Consider the following 12920-nt stretch of genomic DNA (forward strand, 5'->3'; position numbering starts at 1 on the left):
GATCCTCCGCTTGACTGCAGACGTCCACAAGGGGATGCTTTCTCTGCTATCACGCGCAGACTTGCCCTAGCCTGATTCAAGCCGCCTCCTGGAACGCGGTCTTGAGGGTGTCAAAATGGCTTTGTTCCTCCTGGGCGAGCTTGCCGCCGATATCGCTTATAATGGTAAGGATCAAACTGTAGTTGTTATACAAGAACCGCTCGCGCTTCCTCTTGTCTGCGCCGAAACCCGTGCTGTACTTGGTCAAGAAGGCCTCCATCTCGCTGCGCAGACGGCGAAGGCTTGTGATAATGGGCTCGTCATCCCCTGCTTCTGTGCTGAGGGACAGTATGCCCTGCACGAGCTGGCCAAACCGCTGCGTAGCCATGTGTGGCGCCGCAGACATTTTGGCCTGGTCGGCCTTCGAGCGGCTGGTTGGCAAGGCGGTGGTCAATTGCCGCAGGGAGTCGCAGTGGGCACCCATGACGTACTGCAGCCGGGGCCAGAGCAGCATCGCAGTACCGTTGATGTAGCCGTCTACCGTTGGGATCTTGCGTCGTTGTAGCTCAAACTGGAATTGCTGGTTGAGCCGCACGGCGAGCAACAAGCCAAGAGCATCGAATGTGTCGGAAACTATAGTTCTGGTCATGGTATGGCCAAGCTGAAACGTTGGCTCGAATATGTATGTGAAATGTCGCGAGATGGCGCCGTAGCTCAAAGCTGGGGAGAAGAACGCTGCTAAGAAGGTATACTCTGCCGTCGTGTTGTCGACCAGAGCGAGGTTGAAGTTGCGAAAGGGGACTTCCAAGTAATGTGTTGCTTGATCTTCCTCCGCGATGTGAGACGAGAGCGCGTGTTGGCTCTTGGTGCGTATGACGTCTATTCGCCTTCCTAGATTGAACGCATCATGTGGCGGCCCCATGGTTTTTGAGCCTGCGCGAACTGTCCCCTTTCTCGAAGTGTCCTCATTGCCAAGCACATCCGTCTTGTCTAGGACGTGGAGCTTAATCGACTTCAATGCGCCCTCATAGCGGCTGAATTGGTTGTGGTAGTACCACCGCATGGTGTTCAGGTATGCTTGGCATATCTCCTCGGCCAGCGTGGCGTGATGCTTGTGGAGAAAAGTGTACAAGTCTTTGAACCTCAGGAAATTCTGCTGTTGGAGGATCTGGGCGTTGATGTTAGGTGACCGAAGAGCCTTGACTTGGCCTACGAGATAGTCACGTATGCGTTCAATCGCCTTCAGGACAAGCTTCTCTAGCAGCGGGCCCAGATCCTGGAGGCCTTTGCTCCTCTCTGTGGCAGAGCCGCCCTTTTCATATGCCGCTGCCCTTCTGTCGACTTCGGCAAGAACTTTGATCCAAGCTTCGTCTATGGGGCCATCGACTATTTTCGACACGACAAACGGAGACACACTGATCTCGTCCACAACCGGCCCCAAGCCTTTCTCGACCGCTCGCCGGTTCTCTAGTCTGATGTTGAGCGCAGTCGAGCGAGCTTGTAGTGTCTCAATGTCGGCGGACACGGCGGCAAGATCATTCCTAAAGCTCGTCAAATTCGTCTCCACGGAACCCAGGACATCGTCGCAAGCACGGATCGAACGGTGAAGGTCATCGAATTTGGCCTTTTCCTGCTCATCTGTCACGATCGCCACGTTAGCTGGGTGCATGAGTAGACTCGGACACGGGAGGAACCCCAACTCACAATCAGCGATGCTTTGTCTCTGGTACTGGTTCGCAGTCTCCACCTGCTCGGGCTCTTCCGAAAGCGCGAGTTCTCGCAAGGATAGGCCACCAAAGTCAAGCTCGAGCTCGAGGTCTTCTGCCGATATTGTATACTCGTTGCCATCTATCTTCTCACCCCCGGGGTCGTCATTGCCAAGAATTGCACTCAGGACTGTGACAGGATCTGGCCCTGAGTATACGGTGGTGGACTGCTTTAGGGTAGAGCCATTGGCGCGTTTCGACGTGGGGATTGAAGAGCTCGAAGACTCGTTCGACGCCAGAGACAGGAGAGAGGCCGACCGAGGCGGGAGTCCTGGGCGTTGTTGTGATGTTATGTACGGACCATTGCCGCTGGGCGTTCGTCGAGGCGTTGGCGAGAAGGCACGGCTTCCTGGTTGTGAAGGGTTCGGGGACGGGGACTGTCCCGCGACGCGGTTCGGCCACATGGTCGGTTCAAAGCTCTAGCTGCAGAAACCTGGAGAAGCTGAAGGACATCGTCTCCGAAATCGTGCTGTGGTCGGACAATCGTGTGAGCTGCGCAGCCGGCGCAGTGGCAGCTCTCAGGGCGACATGGAAGCGAGGTCGCTCCTGGAACAGCGTCGCCCACAACCTGTGCTGAGTATGTTGAAAGATAGGGGCGATTGTGAGGATTCGATGCTTCGGAGAGCTTCTTTGAAGCTGCGACAGAGTTGTGTTGGTCTCGTTAAGGGTCGTCTGGTGATTGCTAGGGGAGCTGCTGAGGAGGCGGCTGTAAATCCGATGCCATTAACACGTAAGATGTCCGAAGCGGCCATGTTGGAAGTGCCCAGATGAAGCTAGGGGGGAGGCCTGCGAAAGCGGTACTTGTCCCTCCACCATAGTTGTGCGGCACGCAATGTACCGCATCCCCTGATCGAGCTCCAGCTGCAAGGGTACCGCGTAACTGTATTTTCCAATGGGTGCAGGGTGCTCAGTGGGTACCTGAGGCCCGCCCCGCTCCAACCAGCTCCCAGCCGGATCTGTCCGCCCAGCCACACTGTATAAATCGCAGTCGTGCATAAAATCCCTCCGTTATGTCCCAGCTGCGTAACGGTCTATCAAAGTAACGTCTGAGCAGGTAACGGAAGGCCAACTCGAACTGTTCAATGGCTGATGACAAATCCCTGCTGACGCTTGCACACATCATAATGTCGCCCTTCTCAGATCTTGTTCCGACGGTAAACTCATGAATGCCCGCTTTTCCTGTGCACCTTCTGTGCGGGCATGAATTGTTCGGATGTTTGCTGAACACGATTAGCTCTGCTGCCCCAAGAGAGGCCGATGAGAACGCTTAAGAAATTTGGTAATGTCGAGCCAAGCCGAAGAAAGGCAGAGGGGGTTAGCGTGCACAAGTTGGAGTCGACAACTCACAGTACTAGACTGAAGCGACCAACCCTCAGTCAGAAGTGAGCGGTGAGATTGACAAGGAGGAGGGCCACTTCTCAGAAGTAAAACAATGTAGAAGAACTCCTCGTGCCGTACGAGAGCTGAGAGCGTTCCGGTAGCATGCTCGGCTTTCACTCCCTCGCGCAGCTTCGGCAGAGCAGCGTATCAAACCGCCGGCACGAAAATCGGAGTGCCATTGCCCTGAACCTGCGCGAAATCACTTGATCACTCGCACGAATGATGGCTCGAATTCTTATGCATGGAAGTAGGAAAATGAAGTTGCAAGCAAGTTTGCTGAGCGCAGTCTACACAATATCGGCTGGCTTACAGATTCATGGTCTTGTCAGCCTGTAGGTGGTAACAGGCCCTCATTTATATGTTTCTAGGTCTGCTTGAGGAGCTGTGAACAGGGATCTACCTGCTGCGCTTGCTGTCATTGCCTTTGGACTCTTTGCTCTTGCGCTCCTTGCCCTTGCTAGCCTTACCCTTGCTCTCCTTGCCTTTCTCTCCTTGCCGTGCCCTTCATGCTTTTGCAGAAGTTTAGAAGGTGCTAGCTCGCAGAAATCACGATTCGTGTAAGTCGAGGGACTAGAGTCGAGGGTATGACGCTGGAGTAGTTGTCGTCATCGTACTCAATTTCGCTATCGTCAGAGTCAGAGTCATCATCATCGTCCTCGTCGTCAACGTCGCCCGGGGGGCCCCGGGGGGGGGGGGGGGGTTCCAGCAACCTACACTAGTGCGTTATTTCCTGTTCAACCTAACAACTGATCACTACCACACGAGATACATACAAAGAGAGAAAACGAGGCATAACAAGGCAGTCAAAAGATGCGACTACGGCACAAACACGAGGCGTTGGCGATGCACCTGCGATACGAGATAATAGTGTAGGGACAGTCTAGGCACAGGAGCTTGGCCTGAGGAGGCACCCAATACTACAAAGTGAGAAGAAGTACGACCTAGTAAGCTACCCGCAATCTATGCAAAGTCTCGCACTAAAATGCCCATTGTAGCACGCGGCCAGACGCACATCCAATAGCTACCCTCCTCTTACCTACAGCTGATACAGTAGGACGATACTCTGGTGGTAGCCAGAGCCATTTTTCATCGTCGAATAGAATCCAAGTGCGATCTGCGCTTAGACCATAGCCATAACGCTGCTTGTTTGGAGACGAATGCGAAAAGGACGTGGATAAGATCGAAGAGGCTTGTTCTGATGCCGTAGGTAAAAGCGTAAATGTGCCAAGATCAGTGTGGAGGCAGTCCCCTTGTTTGTTAAACTCGATATGAGATACTTTCATCCCCATATCGAGTGTCTGGAGGCATTGGCCTGTCGTGGCATCCCACATCTTGACGGTCTTATCGTACGACGCGGACGCGAGCCGGCAGCCGTCGTGCGAGAACACGACCGAGCTAACCCAACTGTTATGCCCCTCAAGCGTCTGGAGGCATTGGCCCGTCGTAGCATCCCACACCTTGACGGTGTTGTCGCTCGACGCCGACGCGAGCCGGCAGCCGTCGTGCGAGAACACGACCGAGTTGACCTCATTGCTATGACCCTTCAGCGTCTGGAGGCATTGGCCCGTCGTAGCATCCCACACCTTGACGGTCTTATCGTACGACGCCGACGCGAGCCGGCAGCCGTCGTGCGAGAACACGACCGAGCTAACCCAACTGTTATGCCCCTCAAGCGTCTGGAGGCATTGGCCCGTCGTAGCATCCCACACCTTAACGGTCTTGTCCCTCGACGCCGACGCGAGCCGGCAGTCGTCGTGCGAGAACACGACCGAGTTGACTCCAATGCTATGGCCCTCCAGCGTCTGGAGGCATTGGCCCGTCGTAGCATCCCACACCTTAACGGTCTTGTCCCTCGACGCCGACGCGAGCCGGCAGCCGTCGTGCGAGAACACGACCGAGTTGACCGCATCGCTATGGCCCTCGAGCGTCTGGAGGCATTGGCCCGTCGTAGCATCCCACACCTTGACGGTGTTGTCGCTCGACGCCGACGCGAGCCGGCAGCCGTCGTGCGAGAACACGACCGAGTTGACCTCATCGCTATGGCCCTCCAGCGTCTGGAGGCATGCATTCCACTGATCTTCCATGGCCGGCTTCATTTTGAGCCAAGTCGGTTCTTCGTGTCGAAAAGTCATCCTGACGCGGCTGCGCGCAGGGCTAAACACTAATGCAGACGCATAGACCTGTAGCGGATAATTCTCAATCACCCATCGATAATACATAGTAAAGCGGTATGCATCCTGAAGAAAGCCGTATAGACTATTATCCTCCATGTTAGTTATCGGGATTGGGGCAGAGAGTCCTGTGTTTCGAAGCTCGATTGGTAGATGACCTAGTACTTCACTAGCTAGTCTGCTCAAGGACACAACAGCGCCAGGCAGTTGTTTCACAAGACTCAGACCCTCGAGCCAATGGAGAAAGTGGATCTGAAGGAATGTAGCGACTGAGTTCATTATGTCGTCGTCCTGCAATCCAGCGTTCGGCTCGAGGAGGTGGCGTATCCAGTAGGTGCATGCGTACCGAACATCGAAGAGTGGATCCGGAGAAGGTATAATGGCGTCCTCAATTGCAGCACCGGGCTGACGAAGGTTGTATATGTCTCGCCGTAACGTCGTGGACAAGCACTGGAGCGACCTGTATACTATTCCGTGGTGCACTCTTCCCACTCTCGAAGGCAATATAAAAAGTGAGGCGTCTGCGGACAAGAAGTCCTTGGCGGACTGGTGGACAATGTATACGTGCTCCTCCCGGACTGTAAGGAAGGACCCGCACATGGCCACTGCCTGTCTGCAATCGTCTGTGCTACATCTTTCGAGCAATTTAGACAGAACTCGCAGCTCTTTGAGATGAAGTGGGCGATATGCTGTTACAACGACCGAGAGTATTTCCAGGCAGCGGCCCGAACCACGTGGTAGCCGCTGAAGACGGTCCATCATCCTGCGGTAGACGCTTGTCAAGTCAGACGGCGTCTCCTCAATGACCTCTAGCATATCCAAGCTCATTGTGTCGCGGAGCTCCGGGACGACAAGGGATACCCAGAGAAATGTTCCATCAGCCTTCTGGCGCAGCTTGTCTTTGACTTGGCCTTCAAGCGCAACATCCGAAATTACAAGCAGCTGGGAGACACAATAGTCAATGTATGCGTCGACTGCGTGTGCGACCTGCTCTGCGTTCTCTCTCAGCTCAAGACTGAGCCGAGCACCCGAAGGATTTAGACGCAGCCCGCGCTCGATGTCGATGTTGTTGCGGCTCGATACGAGCCACTTGGCCGGAGACTTCCCTACGGTTCGAGAGATGAAGCCCAGCAGACTCGGCAAGTCCTTCGTACATTCATCGAGGGCATCGATGACTATGAAGACCGGCGGAAGCGCAGGGTCCCGTAAGATGTCCGTTAAAATCTCGGACAACGCAATCCAGGCGTTCGCATCCTCGAACAAAGCTCGGCCGGCGTGGTCGTACTGTTTCCGCAGGTGTCCAATCAGCGACGGCTGCTGGCCAACGAGCATGTAGATAAGCCCCCGAAGCACAGCTGTCGCGCTGTTGATACGCGCGTCAGTGTCCTGGCAGAAGAAATAGGACAGGCTCCTGCCGGTGACTGGCGTCAGCTCGTCGATGATGCCGCAGAGGAGCATGCTTTTGCCTTTGCCAGGGTCGCCCATGATCCGGAGCAGATGTGTCTCTGGGTCATCGCGCCATTGTCTAAACTCGGCGTTGTCCAGAATCCAGCGGTACGAGGCTGGGAGGAGGCCACCTTTTGTTTGCTCGATTCGTATCTTATCATGGCGCGGGTCGGTGGCTCGAAGGTCTCTAAGACACGCAGCGTCTTCCCCTGGGCCGTTGCTTCCTGTATTTACGTTATTGACGATTGAGGTGAAGGAATAGGGCTAACGAACCCATGTACAAGTCGCCCGTCACAGCGATGTTGTCGCGGCCGATTGCGATACTTCCGGAGCCGCCATTCTGGATTGTCTGGCTATGGATATGTGTTGGAGCTTCTGGAACGCTGGTGTGGTGAATTGCGGTGCTAAACGCAGGCTGTCCCCGAGGAAAGGATCGCGGAGCGGTGGAAGTGGATCCACTGAGTCTACGCTTTCTGGAGAGACTGTCCATGGTATGCTTGTAATGTAGTCAAAACAGGAAAGAGTTGTTTTCGCGAAACGCGCTAGATGGCGACTCCGGCCTTACAACTGTATCGGACACGTGCCCCTGCGCCCACTCAGCCTTGCGAGGCTCTGTGTGCCAAGCGACATGGGCTGTAAGCACATGCACCAGCCAATGCTGCTGCTGTGGAGCTGCCTCGACACAAGACCGCCTCCCTCATCCCTGCTGCACCAATGTATGGAGCAGGATCTAAGGATCTAAATACGTATATATGGCCGTCAATTGAGACGGGCTTGACGAGACAAGTAAAGTGTATCTATCCAGTACAGCCTTCCTGATACAGTCTACGAAGTGAATTCATGTTAGGGCTAAGACATCTGCAGGACCGTGCGAGTCTCCGAATGGCCAGGGCGTCTTAGAGACTAAGACTTTCTGTCGCTTGGAAAGACCTATGGGGCTCGCGATGGCCAACAGCACCGAGACTGGCGGCGTGTTGCTCTCTGTAATCCCCGCTAGGCAATGCCCTATTATGATGCACCCTGGCCGCCTAGCTTCGTGGCTAGTACGAACCAAACGAGGCCCAAACAAGATTGATATCGGCTCGGCCCGCTGGCAGATCTCTAGTGGATCTCGACCAAGCATTAAAGCGGGACTCGTGGCATCCGTGCCGATGGTCCTCGTTCCTCTTTAAAGGTAAGGCCCTGCTAGTGGTAATGGGCCACAGGCTGCAGGCCCCCAAATATGGAAGATACTGTAGCAATTGGCAGCGGCTCGCCAGCGGCGACCCCGCCTTCAATCCCTAAGTGTCCGAGCAAGCCATTCACCATTTCTGCGATATCAAACTTCACGTCTTCGGCACCGCTGGCGCCATGGACCTCGAACCCACGCGCCAGATGGCGCATGGAGACTACACCGTCGCGATAATCTGCGCCATCGGCTTCGAAATGAGCGCAATCCGTTACCTACTCGACTGCGAGCATCCCCGCCTACGCACCCAACCGGGCGACACGAACATGTACGTCCTCGGCGAGCTTGCCGGCCACAATACCGTCCTCGCATGCCTGCCAGGCAGCCAAGGAAAGAGCGCGGCTGCGGTCGTCGCCACAAACCTGGCGCGTTCGTTCCACTCTATTGAATGGCGTCTACTCGTTGGCATCGGAGCCGGGGTGCCTAGCCACAAGCACGACATCCGTCTCGGCGACGTGGTCATCAGTATGCCCGAGGGCCAGTACGGCGGCGTGGTACAGTACGACCTAGGCAAAGACACCGAGGACGACTTTCGGCTCAAGGGCTTTCTCGTTCCTCCGCCCTCGCGCCTGCGAAGCGCCGTCGAGATGATGAAGTCCGACCACCTAATGGCGGAGAACAAGGTCAACGAGTTTCTGTCCCACATGCTGCAGAAGTCGCCGCGCCTGTCCATTTACGCACGCCCACCGCCTCAGCTGGACATCCTTTTCGAGCCCGACTATCCTCATCCGTCTGATCAGGCAACTTGCGGGCGATGCGACCGGGCTAGGGCCGTCCCCCGCAAAGCCCGTGCCACCAGCTCTCCCGAGATCTACTACGGCCTGATCGCCTCTGGCGACCGCGTGGTCAAAGCTGCCCACAAACGCGACGCAGCCGTCAATAACGTTGGCGACATACTCTGTTTCGAGATGGAGGCGGCCGGTATAGCTACTGAGTATTCGTGCATCGTGCTCCGCGGTATTTCCGACTATGGAGACTCCCACAAGAACAACGACTGGCAGCACTACGCAGCGGCTGCGGCCGCCGGATCTGCGAAGGAGTTGCTTTCGTATATTGACCCCGAGGAACCTGCCCCATCGCCACTACCGCCATCAAGCACAGTCCCGGTTAGAGGAGGGCGGGACACTCCACACGTCGATGGACAGAGAATACAGAACTCGGGTTCTGGCAATATTTCATTTGGGCGTGATAACGTCACAGTCGGTCGAGACATGCATATAAGTAGGCACTAAGGTGCGAAATTGAGCACGAATCTGAGTAGCTAAGAATCCTAATAGTAAACACCATAGTATCTAGCAGTCGTGATCCGACACGTAAGTAGTCGCGTTAAGTCCTTCATGCATCTAGCTCGACTAACTCGACACAGAAGACCTGTTGACAGACTTCATGTCCGACCTTTGCGAGAGCGACCCCAGCGCTGACATGACTCGCATCGAAGACGACAAGGGCGGCTTGCTGCACAATTGCTTTGACTGGATCCTCGAGAACGATCAATTGAAGCATTGGCAACAATCCAAAGACGCTCGACTCCTCTGGATCAGGGGAGAAGCAGGCAAGGGCAAGACAATGCTCATGATCGGCCTCGTCAATCAATTGGCCCGGTCAAGGTCCCCAACCTCTGGGTTCGCCTTCTTCTTTTGCCAAAATGCAGACCCGCGCCTCAATAATGCCATTTCCGTGCTGCGGGGGCTTGTCTGGATGCTATTGCGCGCACACCCGAGCCTGGCTCAGTACATCCCAAAAGAATACCGGGACAAGAAGGACAAGCGTGCAATTATGTTTGAGAATCCGAACCAGACTTTGTTCTCGACCCTGAAGATCATGCTCACCTCTATCCTCAGTGATGCCTGCTTCGACCGGCTTTACATACTTGTGGACGCTCTCGATGAGTGTAGTCAGGATTCGGACAAGCTAGTCGACTTGATAAGGCAAGACACCACGAATCCTCATTCAAGAGCGAAGTGGCTCGTCTCAGGTCGCTACACGGTACGACTCAACAGAGAACTGAAGCCAAGCCAGCACAGGAACTTACTTTCCTTGGAGCTCAATGAAAACCATATCTCGGAAGCTGTGGCTAGCTTCATCAAGCAGAAGGTCGACGACCTAGTCACTGCCGACAACAGAAAGCTACGGAAGCAGGTCCGAGACCGGATGATGGAGAAGGCCGAGTCCACCTTTCTTTGGGCTGCGTTAGTGTGCAAGCATCTCAAAGGACTCGCACAGTTGCAGATTTTGGAGGAGCTCGAGAAGCTCCCACCTGGATTGGCACCGCTTTACGAAAGGATGATGCAGCTCATTGAAGAGCGCGGCCCAGACCTTAGCACTAGATGCAAACACGTCCTTCGCGCAGTTTCCATCACCTACCGGCCCCTCACCCTCCACGAGCTTGCTCCGGTAGCGGATCTTTGGCTACCACTGGATCACCTTCGCGAGCTCGTCGACCTCTGTGCCTCATTTGTTACAATTCGCAAGGATACCATTCGGTTTATCCACCAGTCCGCCAAGGACTACCTGGACATCTTGCATACGATCTTCCCTCGGACACGGGAGGAAGAACATCGCCAAGTCGTGACGCGCTGTCTGAAGGCTATGTCCGACACTCTGAAGAGAGACATATACAACGTTCGTCAGCCTGGTGCTGCGATTGAGGACGTCGTTGTCCCTTCTCCGGATCCACTCTTCGCTGTTCGGTACGCATGCACCTACTGGATACGCCACCTCCTCGAGCTGAACGCTGGATTGCAGGACGGCGACATAATGAACTCAGTCGCTACATTCCTTCGGGTCCACTTTCTCCATTGGCTCGAGGGTCTGAGTCTTGTGAAACAACTGCCTGGCGCTGTTGTGTCCTTGAGCAGACTAGCTAGTGAGGTACTAGGTCATCTACCACTCGAGCTTCGAAACACAGGACGCTCTGCCCCGATCCCGATGGTCAACATGGAGGATGATAGTCTGCATGGCCTTCTTCAGGATGCACACCGCTTTACTATGTATTATCGATGGGTGATTGAGAATTATCCGCTACAGGTCTATACGTCTGCATTAGTGTTTAGCCCTGCGCGCAGCCGCGTTCGGGTGACGTTTCGACACGAAGAGCCGACTTGGATCAAATTGAAGCCGGCTATGGAAGATGAGTGGAATGAATGCCTCCAGACGCTGGAGGGCCATAGCGATCTGGTCACCTCGGTCGTGTTCTCGCACGACGGCTGCCGGCTCGCGTCGGCGTCGGACGACAAGACCGTCAAGGTGTGGGATGCCACAACGGGCCAATGCCTCCAGACGCTGGAGAGCCATAGCAGTGGAGTCAACTCGGTCGTGTTCTCGCACGACGGCTGCCGGCTCGCGTCGGCGTCGAGGGACAACACTGTCAAGGTGTGGGATGCCACGACGGGCCAATGTCTCCAGACGCTGGAGGGTCATAGCGATCCGGTCAACTCGGTCGTGTTCTCGCACGACGGCTGCCGGCTCGCGTCCGCGTCGGGCGACAAGACCGTCAAGGTGTGGGATGCCACGACGGGCCAATGCCTCCAGACGCTGGAGGGCCATAGCTATGGGGTCTCCTCGGTTGTGTTCTCGCACAACGGCTACCGGCTCGCGTCGGCGTCGAACGACAAGACCGTCAAGGTGTGGGATGCCACGACGGGCCAATGCCTCCAGACGCTGGAGGGCCATAGTTATGGGGTCTCCTCGGTTGTGTTCTCGCACGACGGCTTCCGGCTCGCGTCGGCATCGTACGACAAGACCGTTAAGGTGTGGGATGCCACGACGGGCCAATGCCTCCAGACGCTGGAGGGCCATAGCGATTCGGTCAAATCGGTCGTGTTCTCGCACGACGGCTTCCGGCTCGCGTCGGCGTCGAGGGACAACACCGTCAAGGTGTGGGATGCTACGACGGGCCAATGCCTCCAGACACTAGAGGGCCATACTAGTTGGGTCAACTCGGTCGTGTTCTCGCACGACGACTGCCAGCTCGCATCGTCGTCGTGGGACAAGACCGTCAAGGTGTGGGATGCTACGACGGGCCAATGCCTCCAGACACTCGAGGGGCATAGCAGTTGGGTCACCTCGGTCGTGTTCTCGCACGATGGCTGCCGGCTCGCGTCGGCATCGGACGACAAGACCGTCAAGATGTGGGATGCCACAACGGGCCAATGCCTCCAGACGCTGGAGGGGCATGCCAGTCGGGTCAGCTCGGTCGTGTTCTCGCACGACGGCTGCCGGCTCGCGTCGGCGTCGTGGGACAAGACAGTCAAGGTGTGGGATGCCACGGCGGGCCAATGCCTCCAGACACTGGAGGGCCATAGTAGAGAGGTCACCTCGGTCGTGTTCTCGCACGACGGCTGCCGGCTCGCGTCGGCATCGGACGACAAGACCGTCAAGGTGTGGGATGCCACGACGGGCCAATGCCTCCAGACGCTGGAGAGCCATAGCAATTGGGTCACCTCGGTCGTGTTCTCTCACGACGGCTGCCGGCTCGCGTCGGCATCGGACGACGAGACCGTCAAGGTGTGGGATGCCACGACGGGCCAATGCCTCCATACGCTAGAGGGCCATAGCAATGGGGTCACGTCGCTCGTGTTCTCGCACGACGGCTGCCGGCTCGCGTCCGCGTCGGACGACGAGACCGTCAAGGTGTGGGATGCCACGACGGGCCAATGCCTCCAGACACTCGATATGGGGATGAAAGTATCTCATATCGAGTTTAACAAACAAGGGGACTGCCTCCACACTGATCTTGGCACATTTACGCTTTTACCTACGGCATTAGAACAAGCCTCTTCGATCTTATCCACGCCCTTTTCACATTCGTCTTTGAACGGGCAGCGTCGTGGCTATGGTCTAAGCGCAGATCGCACTTGGATTCTTTTCGACGATGAAAAATGGCTCTGGCTACCACCAGAGTATCGTCCTACTGCATCAGCCGTAGGTAAGAGGAGGGTTGCTGTTGGA

General features: G+C 55.9%; 3 protein-coding genes across 3 annotated transcripts; 2 read left to right on the forward strand and 1 right to left on the reverse strand.

Moving 5' to 3' along the window:
• Positions 1–76: 76 nt before the first annotated feature.
• B0I36DRAFT_243943 (Sac2 family protein) lies at positions 77–2149 on the reverse strand (the record flags this gene model as incomplete). Its single annotated transcript, XM_046150020.1, has 2 exons — positions 77–1617; positions 1684–2149. 2 exons carry the CDS (start codon positions 2147–2149, stop codon positions 77–79), a joined length of 2007 nt encoding a protein of 668 aa, XP_046012685.1.
• A 5967-nt stretch (positions 2150–8116) lies between these two features.
• B0I36DRAFT_243730 (nucleoside phosphorylase domain-containing protein) lies at positions 8117–9202 on the forward strand (the record flags this gene model as incomplete). The annotated part of the gene is made up of 2 exons (XM_046150000.1): positions 8117–8317; positions 8405–9202. The coding sequence occupies 2 exons, from the start codon at positions 8117–8119 to the stop codon at positions 9200–9202; spliced, it is 999 nt and encodes a 332-aa protein (XP_046012686.1).
• A 154-nt stretch (positions 9203–9356) lies between these two features.
• B0I36DRAFT_207242 (uncharacterized protein) lies at positions 9357–11465 on the forward strand (the record flags this gene model as incomplete). The annotated part of the gene is made up of 2 exons (XM_046148856.1): positions 9357–10841; positions 10914–11465. Coding segments are annotated over 2 exons (2037 nt in total), but the record flags the coding sequence as incomplete, so codon positions are not given.
• Positions 11466–12920: the final 1455 nt, after the last annotated feature.

The sequence above is a fragment of the Microdochium trichocladiopsis genome (assembly GCF_020744255.1).
Source record: "Microdochium trichocladiopsis strain MPI-CAGE-CH-0230 chromosome Unknown B0I36scaffold_5, whole genome shotgun sequence".
In the NCBI taxonomy this organism is placed as follows: Eukaryota; Fungi; Ascomycota; class Sordariomycetes; order Xylariales; family Microdochiaceae; genus Microdochium; species Microdochium trichocladiopsis.